The sequence below is a fragment of the Vidua macroura genome, chromosome 2 (genome assembly GCF_024509145.1).
Source record: "Vidua macroura isolate BioBank_ID:100142 chromosome 2, ASM2450914v1, whole genome shotgun sequence".
Lineage (NCBI taxonomy): Eukaryota > Metazoa > Chordata > Aves > Passeriformes > Viduidae > Vidua > Vidua macroura.
Window position 1 is genome coordinate 4,876,131 of NC_071572.1, and position 24,247 is coordinate 4,900,377.

At 42.6% G+C, this 24,247-nt stretch overlaps 1 protein-coding gene across 3 annotated transcripts in view; it reads left to right on the forward strand.

Moving 5' to 3' along the window:
• ABCG1 (ATP binding cassette subfamily G member 1) overlaps positions 1-24,247 on the forward strand; it is a 48,352-nt gene that overhangs the window by 4,865 nt on the left and 19,240 nt on the right. The window contains exon 3 of one of the 3 annotated variants that reach the window (XM_053969287.1): positions 8,352-8,393. The exons of the other annotated variants lie outside the window; for them this stretch is intronic. Coding sequence (XP_053825262.1) covers positions 8,352-8,393 — 42 coding nt within the window. The remainder of the gene's footprint in view (positions 1-8,351; positions 8,394-24,247) is intronic. 3 annotated transcript variants of the gene reach the window in all.

Below are 24,247 nucleotides of genomic sequence, written 5' to 3' on the forward strand. Positions count from 1 at the left end.
TCCTGGCAAAACGTCCTGCTGCTGAAAATGACCTGTGAGGGTATTTAGCTCTAGGGTATGGTTATGACTGTGTCACTACATTTGGATTTGAAAGAGGAGATTGAACTTTCCTGGCTGGCTGTGTGGAGGGGTTCAGATCCTCCTCAGCTGGTCTCACACCGTGTGTCATTCCTGGGACCACCAAGGACAGGCTCAGCATGGCTGAGCTGCTGTCTGCCAGCAGGGCTTGGCTCTCCCCTGCTTGCCAAGGAGCTGACACAGACTTGGGAGGCCTGCACCCAGTGCCAAGTGCCCGTGAGCCAAAGGGTGCTCTCACAGCCAGGAAGGTGAATCACATCGTGTGGCTGAGGCCATTCCCAGCTGGAGGCAAATCCTTACCCTTCTCCTCATCAGTGAGAGCACAGCTGGAATATTCTGTCAGTTTTGGGTGCTTCATATCAACAGAGATATGAAGCTGGAAAGGGTCTGTCAAAGGGGTAAAAAAATGGTTCAGGGGACCTACAAAGAGCAGCTGAGGAGTTGCTCCTGCCAACAATGCCAGATGATAAATAACATGAGCCCATGGCCACACATTGTAGTTTGGGTGGTTTAGAGTGGACACCAGGAAATAAATTCCTGTTCCCCAGCTGCAGCACTGGGATGTGTCACCCAGGGACAGTGGGGCTTTCTCCCTCACAGGGAGTGTGGGACACGTGGCTGAGCTGCTGATCTGACCTGGAGCTGGGGGTTGTCTTGCTTTGAGTAGAAGGCTGGGCCAGGTGACCTCCAAAGGTCTCTTCCTCCAGTGTTTCAGTGAGTTGCTGGTCAGATTATAGAAACCTTCTAGAACCAAACTTTCCTCCCAGCCACGTTCCCTCCTCCAGGGACTGGCTCAATATATTGGTTTTAAAAGAAAAGATTTTCCATTAGAGAAATAGAAAACCAAATTGCCTAAGTAGTCCTCAATGAAGGTAGGAACCAAACAGTTCAGATTCTTCGAGTTGTTTTAGTGGTTCTGCAAGTAGAAGTTTTTTGTGCGCAATTTGGGATATCTCTGTTCAAACCTGGTGGATTTGTAGCTGAGTGCATTACATATAAAACTATTCTGAATACCTTACACTGGTTTCTTTTCCAGTGGGAAACTGGGACTTTGCAGTGCCCAAGAGAAGGGCAATATTGTGCCTCCAAACGCTGGTGGTTGCTGCAGTTCAGCACTCCTTGTGGATTCCCTGTGCTAAAAGTCTCTCTCATTGCTGTAATGTGAAATATTTCAATTCACTTTTTATGAGAAGAGTAGCAGAAAACATGCTGGGGAAAAAAAAGAAAGGCGGTGTCTCTCAGTTCACATTGTTCTTGGGTGCTGGTTGTGGTAGGAAGAGATAAGGAAAGCTGTTTCAAAAAAGTCTTTTAATTAATGGTGTTTCTATTCTGAAATGGAGCTTAAAAAAGAAAATCTACTATTTCTCCATCATTCTCTACGACTGTAATGAATTAGTTAAAACCTTTCAAGAGTGTTGGATCACAAAGGCAGAAGTACAGATTCCTTGCAAAGACAATTTGTGCCAGCATGTTGGACAGGAATTCAACTGAAGAGCAATTCCCTTCAGTAAAAATGGCATTGCAAAGTAATGTTAAGGTTAGGCTCTAAATTAGCAGAAGGAGGAATAATTAGTAGTGCTGCCATTGTGTTCTGTACTTAGCTTGATTGTTCAGACAATGCAACTCATGGTATGTCATGTCTTTTATTTTTCATTAAAAGCCCAAAGAAAGGTGAATTTGCATTGCTTGTCAACAACAAAGAAGCTAAAAAAGCTATAGTAGACTTCAAATTGGAATTTGTCATTGATTTTTGTCTCAGCCTTAAACTGCTTAATTAAACTATTAAATATCATTTTCCCTTTAAATATAAGGAGGGGCATTTTGATTCTGAGGTTTATATGATAAATGCTGCTCTCCTTATGAGGTTTTGTCAGACTCATAGCAGAGATTGGTGTGACTCTGGAGCTGATTAATTCCTGCTGTAATTTCCCCTGAGGTCAGTGGGATTAACAGGGAAGGAATATGGCAGGTCAGTCCTTGATCAGAGCTGCTGTATCTGACCCATTCCATTCAGTAGGAGCTGTTGCCAATATGGGAATTTGGGAGAGGTTAAAGAGGTAAAAGTTTCAGAAGGTCTCACTTGACTTTGGCATTTTCCCCGTAAAGCTTTTAGGGAATTGGTCAACAGGTAGAAACAACTGTTCCTTCAGGTTTGAAGGAAAGGGATTTTTTCAGTGACTTGTGAGGTTAAGAATCTTCCAGAACTGAAAATGTGTCTCAGTCTTTGAACCCAGGCTATGTTCAAGCATGTCCTGGGGGTTTCCTGTGGGTCAGCGAGGTTCACGATTTCAGAAAACCCCAGGGCTCCTGGAGGAACTCTTGTGAGGTTAAGTTGGACTGGCAAAGCCAGAAAAAAGGGAACTCCAGGGCTGCTTAGTCCTGGGATACTTCTCCTTTCTTTTAGGATGAGGGACCCAGCTGGCTTGGAGGGGAAAAGAAGGAGTCCTCTGTTAGATCCAGTGTGGATCCTTAAATGTGAAAAGGAAGATCTGCAGAGTTTTGGAACAAAACAGGCCCAAAGTTTCACTGTCTTCTCACAAAGCCATTTATCTAAGGGTTGAGAAGGAGGTAGAAGTGGGTCTTGGCTTCTGAGCTGTATGTTTAATCTGCAGTTTGAAATGTAAATCACACAAACACAGAATCTGGTTTTACCAGTTCATAGAAAAATGATAGATGTGTAGGTTTTCATACTAGGACTCCTGAAAACTGTTTGCAAGAGGATTTGGTAGAAAAGTCAGTGCCTCGGGTTTCTGTCATTTTTGTTAAAAGCACCATGAAATAATCTGAATTGTGGTTTGGGGATGAATTATGTATAGTCCCCTATACAAAGGGGGCATGAAAAGTACTTTGGAGCTTTCTGTCTAGGTCAAAGTCATTCAGATTTACTTTAAAAAGGTACATACATTCTATATAGCCATGAAAGGACATTTGTTCTATTGTTTCTAGGTGGGTTTGCTATAATATGGGATGGAAATGGAAATATTCTGCCTATATAAGTGAGTGCATCCAGTAAGAAAGTAGTAATAAATTTGCTTGCAAAACCCCACAACAACTCAGGGATTGCTTTTTTTTTTTTTTTTTTTCTTCCCTCTCACACTTTTCAGTATTCATGGTTAATTAGGCAACGTTTTAGTTGGAAATTTCTCTGTTGTTATTTTTAGGACTGTAATGAGTCACTTGTGCTGCGTTCCAGTGCAAGTTCTGGTAGGATTTGGTCTGGAGTAACCTCTGAGAGAACGGGCTCCAGCAGGGCACAGTGCAGCCGGGGATTTTGGGCACAGAAATTCATGCTCAGCAGAAAAAGCGACATTTCTTGTTATTTTGGGTTTGTTCTGATGGCTCAAACCGCGTGGAAGCAAAGCGGAGAGCTGCTGCTGTCTTTGCTGTCAAGGTTGTTCCGCGGCTTTGAGCGGCAGGAGGGGAGCGAAGGACCGGGCTCGTTCTGGACGGCTCCGAGGTGTCCGATGGGGGAACACGGAGCCCTTGGCAGGTTGTTTGGTATTCATGGCAGGCCAAAAGTGGCCGTCACAGCCCGAGATAGTGTCATCAGAACAGCGCGATCCCTGCCTTCCGGCTCCGAGCGCTGTGTGTTATGTTAATACCGTTCCCTGCATAAGATGGAAACTTCACCGCTGTCAAACCATCAGCAGAGATTTAAACAGGCTGGGCTTTGCTGATTTGCTTCGGTGCTGTCTTAGGAATTAGCTGTGGTACACACACTCGGACAGACCCCTTTCTTTTTATTTAGCTGGGAGCTTTATTTATTATTTTTTGTGCAGCATCCTCTCTATGACTTCATTGACAAGATCTCACACCCCCCCACCTCCCATCCCCTCCGGAGATACCCAAACGAAACAGAGGAGAGGCGGGGGAGGGGAGCCGGGAGGGGAGGATTTGGCCTAAACGATGTGCTAATCCGTGCTGGGGGAGTCGGAAAAAGCCGGTGTTGCTGGGGCAGGTGCAGTGCGGTGGAGGTGCCGCATGCCCGCCCGGGCGCGCCCGGCGCGGTTACTGCCGGGCGATGCACTGCAGTAACCCGGCGGGATGCGCGCCTGCCTGGTTGGCTGCTCCAGGCTCTGTTGCTAAGATGGGAAGGAGGGAGGGAAAGATGCAGAACAGGAGCGAGCAAAAACCCACTTTGCGAGAGAGGTTTTTCTTTTCTTTTTTTTTTCTTTCTTCCTTTTTTTTTTTCTTTTTTTTTTTTTTTTTCCCTCGCCTCTCTCTGACAGATGGGCTGTATTGTTCTCGACCATTTTTTCCTGCTTTGTCTTCATCTCTTGTGCAAATTAAGATCCATATGTTGGGAAGAATAAACAAGTTAGGCCGGTTGAAACCAACTGCCATACTGGTAAAAGGCTCTTTTTAGGCAAATATTGTGTAGATTCCTTTTCAGTGGCTTAAAGTGTTGGCAAAATTAATTAAAATTAGGCATGATGTTTTAGCAGAGGGTTTCTAAGCACATGTTTTAACCTTGATAAGATCTGTGTAGTTTTTCTTTTAACACTTAAGCTGTGTCAAGATGGTAAAAATATATTGAGTAGTCGCTGTTACTGGAATAGTTCACAGTGTTTTATTAAGTGATAAATAACTCTTCCCAGTGTCCTCTTGGATGTGTTCTGTAAAATAGAGGTTATTGGGAACAAATCTTGGTCAGCCCCTTTGTCTGATCCTTCTACTGTTTCCCAGCTGAGTATGCCCTTACTTCAGCATTATTTGTTTTCCTTCAAGCAGAATCCATTGTTGTTGTGGGTTTGTTTTTCTTGGGGTTTGGAGGGGGTTTTTTTGTTTGTTTGGAGTGGGGTTTTGTTTTGTTTTGTTTTGTTGTTTCTGGAGTTTTTTAGAAATGTGCCTTGAGTTTGACTCAGTGAGTTTTGGTCACTGAGTCTTAAAGCAGAACATCTTCTTTCTCTTTGCTGTATTGTTTATTAAACCTAAACATTACAATGACCTCACTATTTCTCATTCTAGCTAATGTTCTGATACAATAAATTTTACTAACTGCTGCTGTGAAAACTTGTGGCTGAAGAAGGAGGTTTTAGAGATACCAATTAAAGCATTTTGGAATTCAAATGCCAGGAAGTGGTCACAGTGAGTTGTTGGGAGTCTTAGCTCTGGTCTTTGCTGTTTCCATCTCTCAGATAAATGTTGGGGGCTGGTTGTAACTCACCCTGACACCTTTCCCCTACAATTTGCTGTATGCTGAGTGGGATTTGATGAAATGATTTATCCTCTGCCCATAGGTAGTTATGCCCTGCTCGAGGTGTTGAGGAGACAGCATGCACCAGCATCTGGGTGTACTTTTGTCACGTTTCACAGTAGACTTTGGTTTCTGTAGTCTGGAGATCCATCTGAAGGCTGAGGAAAGATGAAGCAAGAGGCATTTTGCAATTGGAGACTTCAGACATCACATGGTTGATCAGGGTTTTCCACAACCTCACTAAAAGGAATGAGAAATCACAAGAGCAGACAAAAGTAGAAGCTGACTTGAGTAAAAATGCTGCTGAAATTGATTTTTTGTTGTGCACTTTCATGCCATTTTGGAAAGTGCCTTCTGGAAGTCCTTGAGGTCTGAGCTTACCAGCTCTTTAGGGCAGATTTTTGTTCAGTTCTGTGTCCTCTGAGAAATTATTTGCTTCTCACACTTCCCTGTAGTATTGTTCTTGGAGGTAAACTGTAGAGACAGTCAGAACATGACATGACTCAGAATGTGGCAGGCCCTCACTCAACTCAGCTGCTTTATAATTCACATCTGCACCCTTTAAACTTTGGATGGATAACTTTGTCTTAGAAAACGGTGCTTGTTCTTATTATTAAAATAACAAGTCAAGACTTACAAGAAACAACATGCAAGGAGATCCCCAGCAAAATTTGCATGGTTAGCACATGGGAATGAACTGACTTGGATTTATAATCAAAGTGTTGCAAACTGAAAGGTGGGTGTTCATTCTCAAAATGAAAGTCCTTGAGGCAAAACCTAAATCAGCCAGTGATGCTTTAACCCTAGAATCTTTGTGACTTGCATCTGGAGAGGTGCAGAAGGACATGTATCTTACAAAAGACTGAGTTTTTGTCAAAAATAAATTGGGAGTTTGGGTCATCGTGCCCAGAGTCCCTTCCTTTGCTTCAGGCATTGGAGAGAATTGGCCACCTCCTTTCCGGTGGGATTCTTTTATTTAAGAGCTTTAATAAAATGCCTTGTTGAAACATGACATCCATGTCAGATGACAAAATGCCCCATTTTTTTAAGGTAATCCTTCTAAAGGAAATCACGTGCAATTAATATTGCCAAATCTTGTATCAAAAACTTCTGCACAAGGCCTTTTATCTCCTACCAAAAGCCTTGGGACAGTAAGATACTGAGGTGTTGGTGGTTCAGATTGCCTGCCCACTCTGCCAGCTTTGGACCCAGCAGCCAGCAATTTTTGGTTAGCACCACTGGTACAGAAGGACAACAAATCCACAAGATCTTCCTTACCGTGTGGAAAATATAGTTTTCTTCTGTGAAAGTAATTTACAGGCAGAACTTCAGTCCCTAGGACTGGCAGAGTGCTCCTTATCAAGCCCAGGACCAAGCTTTAACAGACATCTTCTTGATATCAAAGTCTATTCAGAAATGGAAAAACTGAGGGTCCCCAAATTGTCCAAATGTACTCACTTTTTCACCAGCTTCACGAGAGGAATACATAATACACCATGTAGAGAAGAATTACTGCCTTTTTCAACCAATTCCTTTAGTTGTTCATCCCCAAGTATGATGGAGAAGGGTAACAGCACAGACAGAGGAGGCGAAACAGTTTAGGTTGTTTTCAGAAACTGAACCTCAGTAACTTCCCACAAGTAACTGGGAGGAGGCCTGCTGAAATATCACTTTAATGATTATTTTGAAAGCTGCTCCCTGAATTCAGTGCTTTGGTGCAGATGTTTGAGTTTAATTCAGCCTTTGGACACTTTGTTGCTTAGAAAATAAGATTTCGGAGAGAATATTTGATCTGAATGTGAGTGGTGGCATAAAATACAGCAGGACTAGTCCTGTGTAAGTGTCTCTGGAACGAGGACAAAACAATTCTGTCTAGGAAATGGTGTGGCTGCAGACGTGTGCTGCAATGTGGCTGCAGGTCCTCATTGGACCTTCTTGTCACTGCTGGGTTTCTGTTCCCATTTACAACTCATTTAGGCTCTGCTGATTTGTGGGGGAAACAGATGCACTCTGCAGACTTAATTTTCTTCAGAAGGTACAGGGATAAAGCCATCCAGATTCTTACCAGGCAGAACTACATGGAATTACATAATAGCTGAAGAGATAACCACTTGTTTGTTCAGGGCTTTTTTTTTTTTTTTTTCCTTTTTTTTTTTCCCTTTTTTTTGTTATGTATCTGATCCAAACAAAAATAAATGGCAGAGACCTTGGCTTTACAAGCTAATTTACCATCTGCCTCTCCTCTAGTATGTACAGCCTGCATCTTTTGTGTAAGAATCATATTTCTTCCAGCTTCGCATGTTTAAAGTAATGACAAATGTTATTTATAATTGCAGAGCATCTGCTACAAAAGAGAGGAGAAGATTGAATATGCAGTGGTCAGGTTCCTGGGTAAATCAGAATGGACCTGTGTTCCTGCTGAGCTTTAGAGAGTAGGCTTTTATGCCAGACAGAAGAAATAAGTTTCAAATGAAGTGATGCACCTGGTTAATATGAAATTTAAAGGAAAAAAAACACCACAAACTGAAGCTTTTAATACTCTTGTTATGCAATGGAGTTAAATTCTGCCCTGTTGCATCTGTTTTGTGCTTTTGAAGCAGTCAAGTGGATGGGGCTGTACCAGCAGAGCTTGGCCAGTATAATTTTTTTTTTTAGCCATGATATAGTTATTACCTCAAGTGCTTTAAAAATTAAGCCCTCTAATAACACCAGTATGACAGGGTTGGAATGGGTAAATGAGTACCAAATTAAAAGAAAGGGGATGGAAGCTAAATATTTGCTATTAGAGGAAGAGCATTTTCTTTTTCTGGGTCAAAAAGCCACAAACTGCAGCCAGCTTATTGCATATGAATATCAGAGCCTGACTGTCCAAAATGCTATTTGAGGCTCATAAAGCTGAAGCCTGTGGGTGGATGGAGTTTCATTTCCTTCTCCAGTTGGAGAGGTGAAGGTCTTAAGCTGCCACCAGAGAAATGTGAGTCAGAAAACCAAGGACAGTGCAGGGGGGCACATCTGTGCACAGCTGGCAATGAAAAGTTACTCCCCTGGGTTTTCATTTTGACCCTGAGTCTTGCAGAACTACTTGAAGAAGAATTTTCCCCAGAGGAACAAATTGACAGTACATAAATACAAAGGTGACTGATGGGAGACCTTTTGGAAAGCGAGTTGGGTCAGTCTGTTTTGTAACCAGAACTGCTGAGTTCTTCACAAGGGATGTCCAATGATAATGACAGTAATTAGACAGTAATACAAATTAGACTGTTAGGAGCAGCTGGAGCTGGTGGGGCTTTGAGACATGAGGGAATTCCTCCTGCCCTGGTGTGTGGCAGCCTTGGTTCTGGAATTCCAAGCCCAGCTGGTGGTGAGGCAGGGCACCCAGTCAGCTGTATGGACCAGCAGGAGGACGGGGCTTCTCCAGCACCCTCCTAAACACAGATGGCAGCTGGGCAAACCTGAGCAGCCCCAGTGCCTCACTGACATTCCTCCTCTCTGGCTGGTTGTGGGTTGCACATGCAAACACACACAGAAGATCTCTCTAGTGAGAGATCTCAGACCAGTGGGTTTTGGACACGCTGTCCATCCAGTCAGTCCCTCAGGCTTTGGTCTCCTTCAGTTGTTGGCACCTGGACCTGCAGTAACCCCTCAGATTTGCAGCCTCATGCTCCAGCAGCTGGTGTGCAAAAACTTCTGCTACTAACCACTGAGTCCACGGTGGTGCCTCCTGCATGTGACCTCACAGTGGTGAGGGCATTCCCACATGAGAAATTTGGGGACAGTGTTTAGCAGGAGTGCAGGTTGGACTGCAGTGATGAGGAGCTCTGTCAGACAGGTGTAGCTGGCTCCTGACATGCCTCTGGCCCCTTTAATCCCCATTTCCATCTACTTTCTCAGGCCTGTTCCTCCTCAGTCCTTGATCCATTCCTTTCCCTGCCTTTGGCAAGTCTCCTAAGTGTGCTGTGATGGATGTTTCTCACTCTGTAATTCCCATAGCCACCCCATGGCTGGTTTTACACCATTCCACACTCCTGTTCCCCCTGCATGGCATGGTAAAGTTCAGCATTCCACAGAGAGAATTTCCCTGTGGACACATCTTGGTAGGTTTTGCTCCAGGAACAGCAGTCCTGTCCTTTCCATTTTAGCATCTCCAGAGTGGCTGGTTCAGGGGGCTGTGTCCTCTGAGCCTCAGCTCAGTCTCTGTGCTCACTCTGACTGGCCTTTTATCACACAACTGAGCAAACACCATTTTTAGACCTTCTCAGCTGATTTGATTTTTCTAAGCTTTGACTTAAAAAATAAATGAAATAATATGGCTGGCCAGTCGTTTGTTTAAGCCCATGGAAAGTTTCCCTGTGGTGTATAAATCATCACTGAAGTGGAACTCACATTAGGCACATTTTTACCCTCTCGTGTGAAAGTTTCAGGAAAGTTGTGAGTGACTGCAAATAGGGAATGGAGCTGCTGCACTTGTGATTATAATAAATCAGGTTCTGCTGTCTTACAGGCTGAGTTATGACAATATGTGTGAGGTGCTATATCACAAACAGTCATGGGAGCTTGACAGACATCCCTGAAGGAGGATTTGATGCTTGATTTCTTGCCTGGGAGAACAGTGATGTAAACCTGAAGGAGAAATACATATCCTGAAGTATTCACCAGTCCATGAACCCTGGGGTTGCTGTCAGACTTGGTGTTCATGGAGGATGATTTTGCCTTGTGCAGTAGTCTGGCATCTGGGGACACCAGATGAAACTTCTGAATACACATGATAATACTTAACAGATTTACTCTTTAGTCTCCAAGCAGAAATATAGGCCTCAGTCTCCTGAATGCCATACATTCTATTTGCATTATAAAATCAACCAAACAAATGAAAATAAAGCAGGCCTTCCCATATAGGGCATGGCTGTGACATTTTAGAATTCATCTTTTGATTCTTATTGACAGGCAGTAAAAATAAGCTCCTCCAGCAAAGTGAATTGGGACAAAGGGTGGCACACGTTTTACAGCAAATAAAAATAACTTCAAAGCCAACCTACAATTCTTCTTGGGTGCTCAAACTGTGCTGCTCTAAAAGTACAGGCCCAAATGAATGTTGGAATCACTGCAATGACACATTGGACAGTTCATCCAAGGAACAGGTGTCAGCATTCTGCTGGGCTATTGCCTTATGGTAGAACATTTTGGACCAAATTAACAGAAATTAATAAAGTTTGATGAAGGAAGGGTATGGCCTAATACCCAGAAGGAACTTTTTCACTTATTTGTATGTTTCACTGCTAAAACTGCATTCTAAAAAGTACAGAAGCCAATGACATTCATTTCAAATGTCAGTGTTGAATGTCATCAGCATTCAAGGCATGTTTATATAGTGGTGGAATGTGTCAGCAGACACCATCCTTTATAGACTTGTCTGAAAGCATCACAGGACCTCCTTTCAGAGCACTAAAAGTAATATATTACAAGTATAATGTATGTACCTTGTGTTTCTAGATATAAATATGTACAATATATGTACATTTAATTTACCTATATAGATACCTGTAAATATGAGTGAGTATATATATACACACAGGCCATATCTATATATCTATATATCTATATATCTATATATCTATATATCTATATATATTTTTATATATCTGTATATATATATAGGTTATATATAGATATTTATAGGTTATCTCTGTTTTCATATTTAGATGTATGCATGCACATACACTCAGGTATATTTATTTATGTACAAAAACTGGCTTCATATCACTGCAACAAATACTTTGAAGATAACATTTTAATCGAGGTGTATATTCCTCCTCCTCCTCCTTTGTAGTGACAAGATGATGTAATTATGGGAAAGCAGCAGCAACCTGATTTTTTTTTTTTTTTAATGGAAAGCAAGAGAGTATCGGTTGCTTAGAAGTGGTTCAGGTCTGTTGCTACTGGATTAACAGCATAACAGGCTAAAATAGCAGGAAAAATGGATGTAAAATGGAAGCTGTTTTATCTGAGTGTCAGTGGTGAAAAGAATGGCATGAAGAAATGGCAGCATTTTGCAGATGCTTTTCAAGAGGGACTTATTACATTACATAAGTTGAGTAATTTTCTGCTCCCAGTAATTTCTCTCGTAATGGGATTGTTTGTGCTTTGTTCCTGTTTCCTTTAGAAGTCGTAAGAATTGTTTGGGGCTCTCATGTGTAGCAGTGGTGGGTCCAATTCAGACCTGTTTGGGCTATTTTGCCTGCTTACAGCTGCCAACATCATTGTCTGAATTCCCTCATTAGCTGAGCATCTTTGGAGCTTGCTTTCCTGCTGGGTGTAAAGGAGAGTATGTTTATGTGCCAGATAAATGGCTGCTACTTCTTTTTTGTTTTGTTTGTTTGAACAGTGGTTTGCTGGTGAAAACTGGGGTGAGTTGTACATCTTGGATTGCAGAAGGAAAATACTGAGGTTTTAAGTAGAATAATGTGTTTTGATTTGCAAGAGCCACCAAGAGAGTGGTGCAGAGAACAGGGATATGGTAGAGATGTTCTTCTGAATGATTTTTCTGGGGACTAGAAACATTCCTTAACTGCACCAGGAAGGCAAATAACAGCACTGCAAATCTACAGCTGGAGGGCACTTCCCAGGAAGAGCTCTCTGCACATGGTGGGTGTCCACGTTCCCCTGTGGCTGCTTTTGCCTTCCCAGAGCACCTCTGATGTGGGAAAGGGAATGGGCTAGGGAGGAAATTGTCTGTTTGTGGTTGGCCTGGAGAGGATCCACACTGTGTACCCCTCACACACCCCAGAGCTGTGAGCAGGAGTGGTCTGTGGTCGCTTCATCACTGGGGTGAGGAGAGTGGGATAGGGATGACTAGAGCTCTAATGGCATTTTTGCTGGCCACACTGGCACTCCCAGACCTTGGGATTGGTGTGAATTGCCCATTTAGAAGATGGTCCCACCTGTCCCTCCTCCAGCTCCCCCATCCACAGTAGCAGCCATTCTGTGCAAGTGCTGATGCTAAATCCACATAGAAAGAGGTGGCTCCAAATGCTTCCAGGGTGTTTACAACTGTACACAAGGAAAGGAGATTGGGGATATAGTCAAGATTAACCTCTCCTTTTGTATTGCAGTATCATTACCTAATGAGATCAGAAGCAAAGCCCAGCAGCTTAGTCAGTATTAGAGCGTAGGCACCCATTTCAGGAGGGAGCCTCTGAGAAGAGCAATCCTGAGCCGTCCTCCTACACCATTTTCTTTGCAGCTTTGCAAGATGGAAAAAGTGACAGCTGTAAACCTCCCCAAAGGCAGTTGCATGTTCTCCTCATGTGCATTGCCTCCAGACACTTCTGGCCCCCTGCATCATCATGGGTGATCTCCAGCGGTGACCCCAGCCTCTGCTGTCCCTGCTCTGCTGGGATAGAAACAGAACAGCTCTGTTGGAATTCATGGGGACAAGGTCTGGTTTTGAGCCATTCATGCTATTTCCACCAGACCAGGTCCCATTCCTGGGGTTTTTGTACTTTGGGACTCATGCCCTGTTCTCTGCCCTTGCTTCTACATCAGTTCTGAAAGTACTTTCTGGTTTAAGTTCAGCAAACACCCCTCCACAAGATCATGCCTTGTGCAGTTTCCCCAGGCATTATTTTAACATAACAGATGATGGGATTTCTGTGGGCAAAGCCAAATTTTAATTTTTATTCTGTTTTGGATAAACCATTCTATGTGACCTTCGCCTTACTGACATACGAGGGTCTAAAGAGCAGTGCTGTGGGAACTGCAGCAAAACCTTCAGTTATATAAGGACAATTTGCCATCAGCAAATAAATGGAGAGTGTGGGAGACAGGAATTGAGTAGGTAAGATGCTGTCCTTGCTCCAAGATCTTGAGCTTAATATTTGATGTCAGTAGACCAAGAGCGTGGGACCAGGGCATGTGGAGGCTGCCGTGCTAACAGTAATATCAGCTGTAAATGCACAAGAACTATTACAAATATTACAAGTACAGAAGTAAAAGCTCATCTGTTGGGGGCAGATAGCAGAGCTTAAAAGCAGCGTGTTGGGTTCCACTCAGGTCTTCACTGGAAGTGGAGCAGTGACTCAGTTTTAACACATACACACAGGAATTTAAAAACATGGCAATATTTTGAAAACGTTGTGATCTGGTAACACAGCAATGTTCTGTACTTGTGCCATTACCCAGATTGCTGCAGCCCCTGTCAGAATAAGGTAATCTCACCTGTTGGCACAAGGACAAAAAAAGACATAGGTGGTGCATTCATCACTTGAACACAATGATCAAAAGCATTTAGCCAGCCCCGAAATGAAAACCAACAATATTAGAGGTGCTTATTTTTCCATTTGCACACAGACTACAGCTGTTATTTCTGTGCTTTGTTCTGTCACATACACTTAGAAAAAAAATGCTTCAAAACTCTGAACTTGTGCATTGCCCATATGGCACTGAACATGCTGCCCCGAGAATTGTCTGTAGCCTGGCAGACCACAATTGCTTTATCACAGTTGGCAATTCCTGTGACAATGAGATTTGAAATTAGTTTAAGGTATTATTTCTTTTTAAAGTATTTTAAAAAACATGGATTGCATGAGCTGTTGTACCTATAGGTAGTAGAGCAAATTTTTCCTCAGGTGTCTCACAGCAGTGAGAAACAGGGCTGGACACATTCCTAGAATCACAGAATGGTTTGGGTTGGAAGGGAACTGAGAGATCATCTTGTTCCAACCCCCTGCCATGGGCAGGGACACTTCCCACTGTCCCAGGCTGCTCCAAGCCCCAGTGTCCAACCTGGCCTTGGACATTTCCAGGAATGAGACAGCCACAGTTTCTCTGGGCAACCTTGGCCAGGGCCTCACCACCCTCACAGGGAAGAATTTTTTCCTAATATCTAATCTAAAACTACTCTATTTTAATTTGAAGCTAATTTCCCCCTTGTTCTGTCACTCCATCCTTTTTAGACTCTTTCCATCTTTCTTGTGGGCTCCCTTCAGGCACTGGAAGGCCACAGTTAGGTGGCCAAAATGTTCTCCTCTCCAGGCTGAATAAGCCCAGTTCTCCAGACCTTTCCTCACAGCAGAGGTGCCACTCCTTTGAATCCATGTAGGTTCCTGCTGTGTAAGAGCATGTGGACAAATTAGATTAGACAGCAACCCTAGGCTTCTTGTATTGACAAAATATTTCACTGATGGTCAGCAGACTGTAAGTTACTATGAATTTTATCCAAAAGCTGAAATTCAAGTGAGTCTGCACATTTCCTAGGGGAAATAGCCCTGGCCTGTGGCTGAGCATCCACACAGCCCCTCCATGCCCCAAGAACAGGGGAGAGCAAAAGCTGAAAATTATGAAGATGAAGATCAGGACAGTTTAATTAGGGAAACCAAGCTGGCTGTGTCCCCTCCCAGCTTCTGGCATGCCCCAGGCCACTCTAAAAAAAGAAAGCCTTGACTTGGTGCAATCCCTGCCCAGCAATAGCCAAAACTCAGTGTGTGACCAATACTGCTCCAGAACTGCTCCATGGGGGCTGCTCTGCAGGAAATTCACTCTGTCCCAGCCAGACCCAGCAGAACAGCTCACATTTAGTGTCCACATCACAGCTCTTTGCAGCTGGTTGAAACAAACCCCACACTGATATTCTGAGTTCCTCACATCAGTGTTACTACATGGAAGGTTTCCATCTTCCACTCTTTTGAGTGGTGCACTACTGCCTTGTGTCTAGGTTGCCATGAATCCCTGCTTTTGATCCCTGAGCCTGTGGCAGCCTCTGAACCACACAACTCTGTGCCACTGTGTTGATTTCAGTGGTGCTGTGTTGTTTGGCAGGAGCTGAGTGTGGAGAGTGCCTGTGATTTTTAGGATCAAAGCATGTTTTGAGGTGACACGGATATTCTTCTGGCTGTGCCTCTTCATTATTTCATTTAACATGACAGTATTTGTGGGGAAAACAATGTAAACACCCTGGAATCTTTATCTCCCCTTTATTTCCTGTGTGTACTGATGTGTTAATAGGTAGCAGAGATAAACAGCTGGAGAAGGAGTAAAGTATAGGTGGGCCAGTGATACAAAGTTGTAGTAAGGGAATAAAGAAACCTCAAGTGACGAGTCAAGTTGAATTTTCTGGTAATGCATCCAACCAACACTTTTCTGAAATGTCCTTGTCAGTTTAGTTGGTGGTCAGGAAAAAATGTAAACATGCTGCCTTGACTTTGGGAGAAAAAAATGTGCACTGGAATATGGTTTACAGAGACATCTAATTAGAAGGATTTGAGAAGACAAGCACTTTTTAAGTGTGTCTCTCTTACTAATGATATACATGAGTCTTCAGGCCATTAAAACAGCTCATTTCTTTTGATGGACTTCCAGTTTGTGGAGGAAGCAGCAGCTGCTTTTACTACCAAATTTCTCCTGTCTAATTAGACCAGTTGAGTCAGCCAGCTTAAATCAGCCCATAGCTTACCCTTTGCCTCTTCACTGAAGAGCTGAATAACCTAATTGTAAAGAAGGACAGAAAATGTCAGAAGAAGTTACAGTTGTTACTGGGAAATTAACCAGTGCAGAGTAAAAAATACAAGGGAAAAAAGGCTGTTAACACAGAGGGCCTCCTGATGAGCCTATAATGAAAATCCCCCTGGAAATTCTCAATATCCTCTCTTTGTTGGAAAATGACAGTGCATCAGAGTAGAAACTTGTTGTTTGTTCACTGTGTTTTCCTCTGGCTACATTTTCATGCAGGAGATTCGTTAGGTCGAGGACTTTATAGCTGGGAAAGACCAGCTGAGTGGATGACCAGGGCTCTTCAAACTCTACAAGACCCAAGTTGAAGTTCTTGATCCGACTCAAGGACTTGGGCTTGGATCATCCTCACCTCAGTGAGTTCCACTGGCCTCTAGAGTGACTTGTTGCTGGTTTGCCAAGAACATAACCAAGGAAAGAAAAGAAAAAAAAAAATCCACCTCCAAAACTCAGAGTTGAATTTTCTCTCTGCCTCAGAATAAGGTGGAAAACCTCTAGAAGTGGAAGTCGTGCTTTTGTGATATGAGTTACTGCTTCCCACCTTGCTTCAAAAATAATTCTGTAGATAATTCCAAAAATACAGGATTCCCAAAATGCTGAATGACTCTGACGCCTTATTTTAGTATGTCCTGAAAATGTGAATCAAAGTTCATCCTTTTTTTTTTAACTTCAAATCATTTTAATTTGTACATTTGATTTTTTTTTTTAGTCTGTGAAATCAAAATTAATCAAATGGATGGTATTTATACTACAATTAAAGTACATATACCAAATTCTTTTTTTCTGTTTTGTGTGTGAAGAGTTTTTCTCTTAAAAACTCTTGATTTTTCCGTGGAACATATTATTGATGAAACATTTAATTGTGGTTAGCAGCAATATTCCTGCTTTGCTCATGCTACTCTATAAGCTTCAACTAATCCATAACATAAAATGTAGGTCAGCTGGAGCTTTTAAAAACAGATGGAAATTCAGGAGTTTATGGTAGTGTAATGGATATATGTCCCTGTGAGGCTGCCAACTTCTCCAAATGCAAAAAAAAAGCAGAACTCAGAGTGCTGAAAGGTGCTCATTCTACCTCATTTCCATTCCAGAACCAGCAATGCCCTGTGCAGTGGCTTTTGTTTGCAACAGATTCAGCACTGACATGCTGCAGAAGATGAGAATTACTTTTGAGGTGTTTAAAAGTTATTATATTCACTTTGCTGACAACAAAAACTATTTTAATTTGGGCAACTTCATTAGTGTAGAAGCCAGAGGTAAAAACACAGTTGTTCTAAGTAAAATGTGAGAAGTGGAAGTAATCCAGGTTTATTTCTGCACACACTTTTTGCTTTTACACTCAGGATCATAGGTTGTATCTTTTACTAGATTAGTGTGGAAATAAAATAAATACAGTGCCCTGCGTTTCTGTTTCATTAAAGTCTTGAGTGTTTGGATGAAGTGATGAGAGCCAGTGTGGCTATTTCTGAAAATAGAAGCCTCCCAGGACACGTGTCCATATGGCAGGGAGCAGGGATGTCCTGCTGCCATCGGGGCTGCTCCAGCCTCAGCAGCTCTCCCAAACCCAACTCCTGCTCCCTCTGGAGAGCTTTTCCAGGTTTGAAGGCCCATCAGGAACTTTCTGTCCATGTCTCTGCTCCTGGGTGTGTACAGTAGGGTTAAAGTCTCAGTGCCAGAGCTTCAAATTTACTTTTTAAAACACCTCTGATGTTTGCCCCCGAGTGTGTTTCAAAGGGTCCTCCTGGCTCCGAGTGTTCCTCACCTTCTTGTGGGAGAGAAAGGGACAGGAGCAGTGGGAATGTGAGGGGATGGAATGCATCTTGCAGTTTGCAGTGCAGAATTGTTTTGGGAGGGTGGGAGGGGCAGGGCAGGGAGGTGCAGGGGTTGTTCAGAGGCTGAGATCGCCTGCTCTTCAGAGAAAGTTCCTGTCATCACTAGTGCAGCTGAGCTAGACTGATGTGAAAAAATGGAATTTGTTTGGAGTCAAATGTAACATTTTGAGTTTCCAAAGCTGACTAATGATCTGTGATTTTATTCTTGATATCAGACTCTCTGTCAGCTTTTAAATTGCAGTGATTAGGGCTGAAAACATTTTTCAAAACCCAAGAGATGTCTCTCCTCATGTCTGAAGGCTGGGGACAAAGCATTGTTTTGTGAGCATGTGAACCATGGCAGAAGTCTGTTTTAGACAAAACTCTGTTTCTAATACTCTGAGAAAAGTTTTTTTTTTTCCCTCTGCAGTTTACAGGAGACATTTCATCACATTCCAGTTTAACCTAGAGTGTGTGATGGAGGTCACAGAAGGCTTTCCTTCGTGCACCAAGCTCTTTGGACCAGATATTTCCATGAGGCCCAGTGTGGAGGAAGGAGATGCTAAATAACTTCAGCTGCTTCTGCTGTAACTCTAGAAAGCCCCAGGGCTCCCCCCTAACCCTTACACAGGTGTACAGGAGGAAGGAGCCAAAGTTTTACTTTTGCTTTTTCCCCTTCCCTCCTTCTTGCTCTGGGTACACATGAGTGGGGAGGCTGGGAGGAGGAAGGGAGAGATTTGCAGTGAAAGGGGACTCTGAGCAGCAGCACAGGAGAGCCAGAGCAGTGTTCTCTGAGGAAGGAATGCTTTCTGTCTGCAGGGTGACCCAGCTGTACCCACGCTTGGCAGGGAAGGCAGATGGGGCAGTTCAGTTCAGAACAGCTGCTGGAATATTTCAGGATATCTCCCACTTGAAGATTTTTTTTTTTTTTTTCAAAAAGAAGGGGCTGTTGTGAAGGATTCTGGTTTTATTTGTTTGTAAAATTGTAAATAACACTATTTGTACCTTGATGTATGAAGGTACTGCAATTATGAGAAATTGCTTTTTGCCTGATTGTCACACATAAACAGCTTTCATCTCACAGTGCATCAGGCTCGTGACTTCAGTTTGTCATTACAGGGAATGTGTCAGCCTTTCATTTCAAACTGGCTTGGCTTTTCTTTTGTCAGGAAAGACCTTTCCTGTGTGCTGAAGTAATAGAAACAAAGGCAATTAAAAAAAAAAAACAAAAAAACGGCAGCAAAAAGCAATTATCAAACAAAGATTAGGCTGTGGGTATCGCTTGGAAAAGAGAATTCCACTAGATTCAGAAGAAAGATGAAGCTGTGCATCATTCATACTTTTTTTTTTTTTTTTCTCCTTTCATATTTCCTAAGGGTTGAAGATAAATTAGGGTAGCTATTTTCTGTGCAGGCAAAGAACAAGCTATGCCCCAGATCTCCAAAATGCTTCAACATGTAAATACTGCTTCTGGAGCCATCAGGTCCTGCTGCAAGTAGAGATTTATTTACATTCATGTTTGAAGGTTACTTTCGTTCATTGACCTATTTAATTGTCACTCTCTATCCCTGGCTGCAGGCATATGGCTCCATGTGCCTGTGGAGGGAAGAGGAGCAGCTTTAACTCTCTCAGGCAGAATCTTTCCACAGGAAAAAACCCAAGAACTGAATCTTAACATGGATGTAGCATGGTAATAATAAAACTAATAACAATAATAAAAATAATAGCAATATATGAATAAGAATAAAGGAACAAGAACAAGAACAAGAAGAAGAACAAGAACAAGAACAAGAATAAGAATAAGAATAAGAATAATACCCATTGAACTCACATGTAATGGTAATCCTCCTGTAAACCTCACTAGAAGGCTGCAGAACCAAATAAAAGGGAGGCAGAAAAGGTGACTGCAAGGAGACACAGGTTACTTAGATGCTTCTGCTCTAGTGATAACCATAAAAAACATAGAATTAAAGGGGGCTGGCACAAACCCATCCATCTCCCAGCACAGTGGGTAGGTGTAACCAGTAGTAGCAGGGGCAAAGAGGTTTGCCACAATATTGGTGACACTTTATTCCTCTCTTCTGTTGGTGGAACATTTGTCAAGAAAACCAGAATTCTGTGTCCACCTGCAAACACCTCTGTTTTTTGTCCCTTGGAGGTGTGGGTTCTCAAAATGAGGGGAGAGTGGCTGTATACTCTATTAAACCTTCAAACTCAAAATTAGGGGGCTGCAGAGCTTGCAAGCCCAACAGAGTGTCATATCTAATTAGCTATTCTGAGGAAGAGCAGCATTCAGATACTAAAATAATGTGATGAGCAGCCAGGATAACAGAGAAAGAGCATGGTACACATGACTCTTATTTCAGAGTTTCAAAGGAGTGGAATCTTTACTTAGTCAGGGCTTTTTTTGTTTGACTGCACAATGTGAACTGTCACATCCAGTGTCTTGCATAAGTTTAATATCTAGTCCATGGATCTGAGAGAACAATGAAATTAAAGGACTTTGCAGAATCTTTATAATTTACAGCTTAGTTTAAGATTCTCCCTGTGCTAGAACTTGGTTTCTTGCCTGATTGGCCATCTTCTCATCATTCTCTTTTATTATACAACATGACCTACAGTTACTGGGGATTTTGGGTCATAAAACTTGGCTTGGGGGCTCACAATCACTCTTTAGGCTCCAATTTATTGTGTGTTTTTCTGACTTGTCACAGAAGGAAGTTACTGTTCAGCACAGAGGAAGTGGTGTCAAACATTAGACATTCATACAAACAAAATTCAAAAACTGCTTTTAAGTTTGTCCTCAAATGTTTAGCTTTTTATTAACGTCTTCCAAAGCCCATTTGGGGTTTTTTTTCAGGCTCGGAGATGTTCTGCTTAAGTTTAAAGCCAGTGCTACCAGCACAGTGCTGTGTGCTGGAGCTAGGGGATAGCTTGAAGAAAAAATGTGTGAACTGCCCCCATTATCAGAGTGAAAACAGCGTCTGATACCTCTGTACATCCTGAACATGGCCAGGCTGCTCTTCTTGATGAGTGCCCAGGGAGCATCTGAAGGTGTCCCAATCTGTCGATTTCTTGGGGTTCTGAAGGTCAGGGTGACCCCGAGATCGTAAAGAGTCTTTGCTTCCCAGCCCAACGCAGCCAAAGAAGGAGCCTGGAATGTGTCCAATTGCGTTTTCAAGGTTGTTTATTTTTCCTTATCTATAACATTCTTTCTCTGACCTGCCGAGCTCTGCCTAGCAAGTCGGCCATCACATTCTCTCTGCCCTCTAGGGTGGTGTTTACATTTTGTATCAAAAGTTACATATTGTCTTTTTAGAATAGCGTGCCAATATCTATAATTTATGTTGGACAGTGTGTCTCTACCTTGAACCAATAGAAAAGTGTCACCATCACAGCAAGACATGGAGGACAAGACGAAGGAGAAGAAGGCCAGGACATGCCCAAATCCCTCCATCTTGAACCCGTGAATTATATTCTAAAAAGTTCCAAAATTCTACTTTTTCACCCTGTGTTAATTCAACTACCACACTACTCAAGCCCTTGTGGCTTGTAATTCCTCATACAAAATTGACAGCTTTTTCCATGGGCTAAAATTGAAGCCACAGATGTTTTTGACTTTGTGCCAAGGTCTCCGAAACCCCTGCCAGGGTCTGGAGACAGCCAGGGCAGCCAGAGGGATGTCCTGGACTCTGACACCAATCCAGCCTGAAGACTGGGGGGGTGCAATTGCTGTGCTCAAGTGCTGCGATGGCGCAAGCAAATGAGGGACCACAATCAAACTGACATTTCAATCCTCAAAAAAGATACTAAAGTCAGCCATCATTTTCTTGGCAGTGGATGGGATTTCTCACAGCATGGAGAGGCTCACCTAAGCTAATTGTCCTAAACTCCCACTGTAGTGAAGAGAGAGGCACTTCCACAGGGTTATTTATCCCTTCCCAGAGCAGGAATGCAAAATAAGTAGAATTCATCACCAGTTTGATGTGCCAGTTCCTATCCACTGATAATTTATGGGCCCTAGAAATGAATTTGGGTTAAGCATCAAACATTTTGATGTGTCAGATCAGGTAGATTGAACACCCCAAGCCTCGCTGTGAGCACAGGCTAAGCCCTGCATCTGAGTTAGGACTAATCCACCTCATGACCACTAAGTGGGAAATCGGCTGTGGATCAAGAGCAATATGTTTGACAAGGCCTGGCTGTGGGCTATATTAAGAAATGCAGTTTAGTCCACTACAAAGAAAGAGCTTTGCTGCCCACAGGGGGATCTCTTTTCTTTTTTTAAAGCTTGAAAGACTTACTCGTTTAGGTTGCGAGGAATAAATTCATCATTTCTGAGCTGGAACGAGCTGTGAGGCAGAGGAACTTGATTTGGTTACTTCAAGCACTCACCTGGCTTCTCTGCCCTTTCTGTCCTGGTGTTTTGGTGCCTGGCTTGCTGTTTTATAGACATTTACATAATGAAGGTCGTTTCTCTGAGGCAAGGTACAAGAATACATTACAATTGCAAATTCCCTTAATTGTCCTAAAGCAGGGCTCAGAGCTTAGACAATGGAGAATCCTATTGTTTAGTGTCCCTGAGAGACTGTGTGAACAGAACAGAAATATGTGCACGTGTTGATTCTAAAACTAGAGTGAGAAAATGATTGGTGAAAAAGGTTTGTTCACATTTGATACACAGTGGATGGCAGAAATTATGAACCAATGACATATGAGTTCACAGATAGGTTTTATTTGGTAGGCTAAAACATGTTTATTATTTCTAATGTGAGTCTGCCCCTCCAGGCTTTGTAGAGGTACAGTTCAAACCAGTATAAAATTAGGAAGGTGCCTGTTATTAAAGCAATATATTTTTTCACTCTGTTTGTCAGGAAAGCTGTTTCTGTCCCCCAGATTTTCTGGGAATTAAAAGATGGTTTTTTTTCTTCCCAAGTATCTGTACCTGTAATTCACTTTAACTTAAGCTTGTTTGAACTCAGTGCAGTGCTTGGGAAAGGAACCTCCATTTAAATAATCCCCATCAGGAGGGTTTTTAAAATCCAAATTATTTAAATAATCATCGACTGATACAGATAATCCCTTTCAACTGAGAATTTACAAACTGAAGCATCTACAAACCCTGTTGATAGCAGGGAGAGGAAAGTGCTCTGTACTCAAGCAGTGGGTGGGGAACACGGCGCCCTGGCTGGTTAAAGCAGAATTAGAAATATATGGCAAACACCGCCCTGACTATATTCCAGCTTAGGGAAACACCCTGCCTTTGATCTAATATTGGTTTAGGTGAAAAGCCCCAGGTTACTTCATCTTCTCACTGGAGGAAGCAGATTGGTGTGTGTAGTCCCTTCTAGTAAACACAAAGATGTTTTCTGTGAGGGTGGCTTCTCAGGAGTGAGAAAAGGGCTGACATGCAGAAAGTGAGTAATAGATTGAGAAGGAGGAGGCAAAAGAACTTTCTGGCATATTCACACCTGGAAAAGGATGATGTAAAAATGATAAGGAAAAATGTTTCCTAACTAATGTTTCATTACATCTCCAAATGTAAATCTGGCCTTGAGCTGTTATCTCTATGTGTGTTTCTCATCTTGTGCTTCTATGTAGAGTTTCTGCCAGTATTTCCCAGCTGTTCAGTTTTCTGATGGAAATCTGAAGAGTCTACAAATGAAATGCCTGCCAGGTCATCTGAGGATGTTTCCAGAATCTGGATGGACTTCTGCAAGGTCCTTGTCTCAGCCATAAGTCGCTAACCCTCCCTTCAGTATGACATGAGACCAAGTTATCCTGGTTTTCACTTCCTTGTGCAGTTGCTGTCCAGTTCATAATCCAGGGAATGGCCTTTGGCCATGGAAGTGGGACTCTGGTGGATCTCGGGGCAGCAGCAAAGTCATGAATTTTCTAGGAGTGTTTTTCCTTAAAGGGAGGATTCCTTACTCCTGCCTCAAGGGGAACAATGTGACAGCTTGGCTCCACATCCCCTTATTTCAGTTTTGTGCTGGAGAATTCCCTGGACTTCTGCATAAGTTTGGGGATTTCTTAATTGATGTAAGAGGAGGTGAGGTGAGGGCTGAGAGGTAAAATTTAGAATAGAAAAATACAGTGGGGATTCTTTAATGGGTCAATATACGGTGCCAAGAAATTGCTGTGGTTTCTTGTTGTGATTTAAGAAACAATTTGCCTGACAGTACAGTAAGAGAACATATTTGTGGATTGAAATTTAAACTGCTGCTTAAAACGTATGTTTCTTGTTGAAAGCATTAGAGGAAGGCAGGTAAGTAATACAGTAGTTGCCAGAGATGTCTTCTGTATTTCCAGCTGGATATTTCTCAGTAGGAATACATCCTGTCTTAAAAAAGCACCACAAAAAGATGCAGAAATATAGTCTTTGTATAATTACTTCATTTTTAATAAAGGAATGCTTCATTTCTGCCTGGCAGGGAGTGTGGAAAGAGCAGGTTATGATGTCTCTGGTTTTGATTTTTAAGTGCCAAATGCTGATTTCTTTGTGGCTCAGTTTCCAGTTGTTTGTAGCTTTGCCAAACTTGTGCTCCTTGAGTTGAAATTTCCCATGTTACCTTTTACTTCAGTAAATGCTCTGAGAAACCTTTGAGCAGTTTCAGGCCAGTGGCACTTGCAGGGCACCAGCAGTGATTTCCTGCCT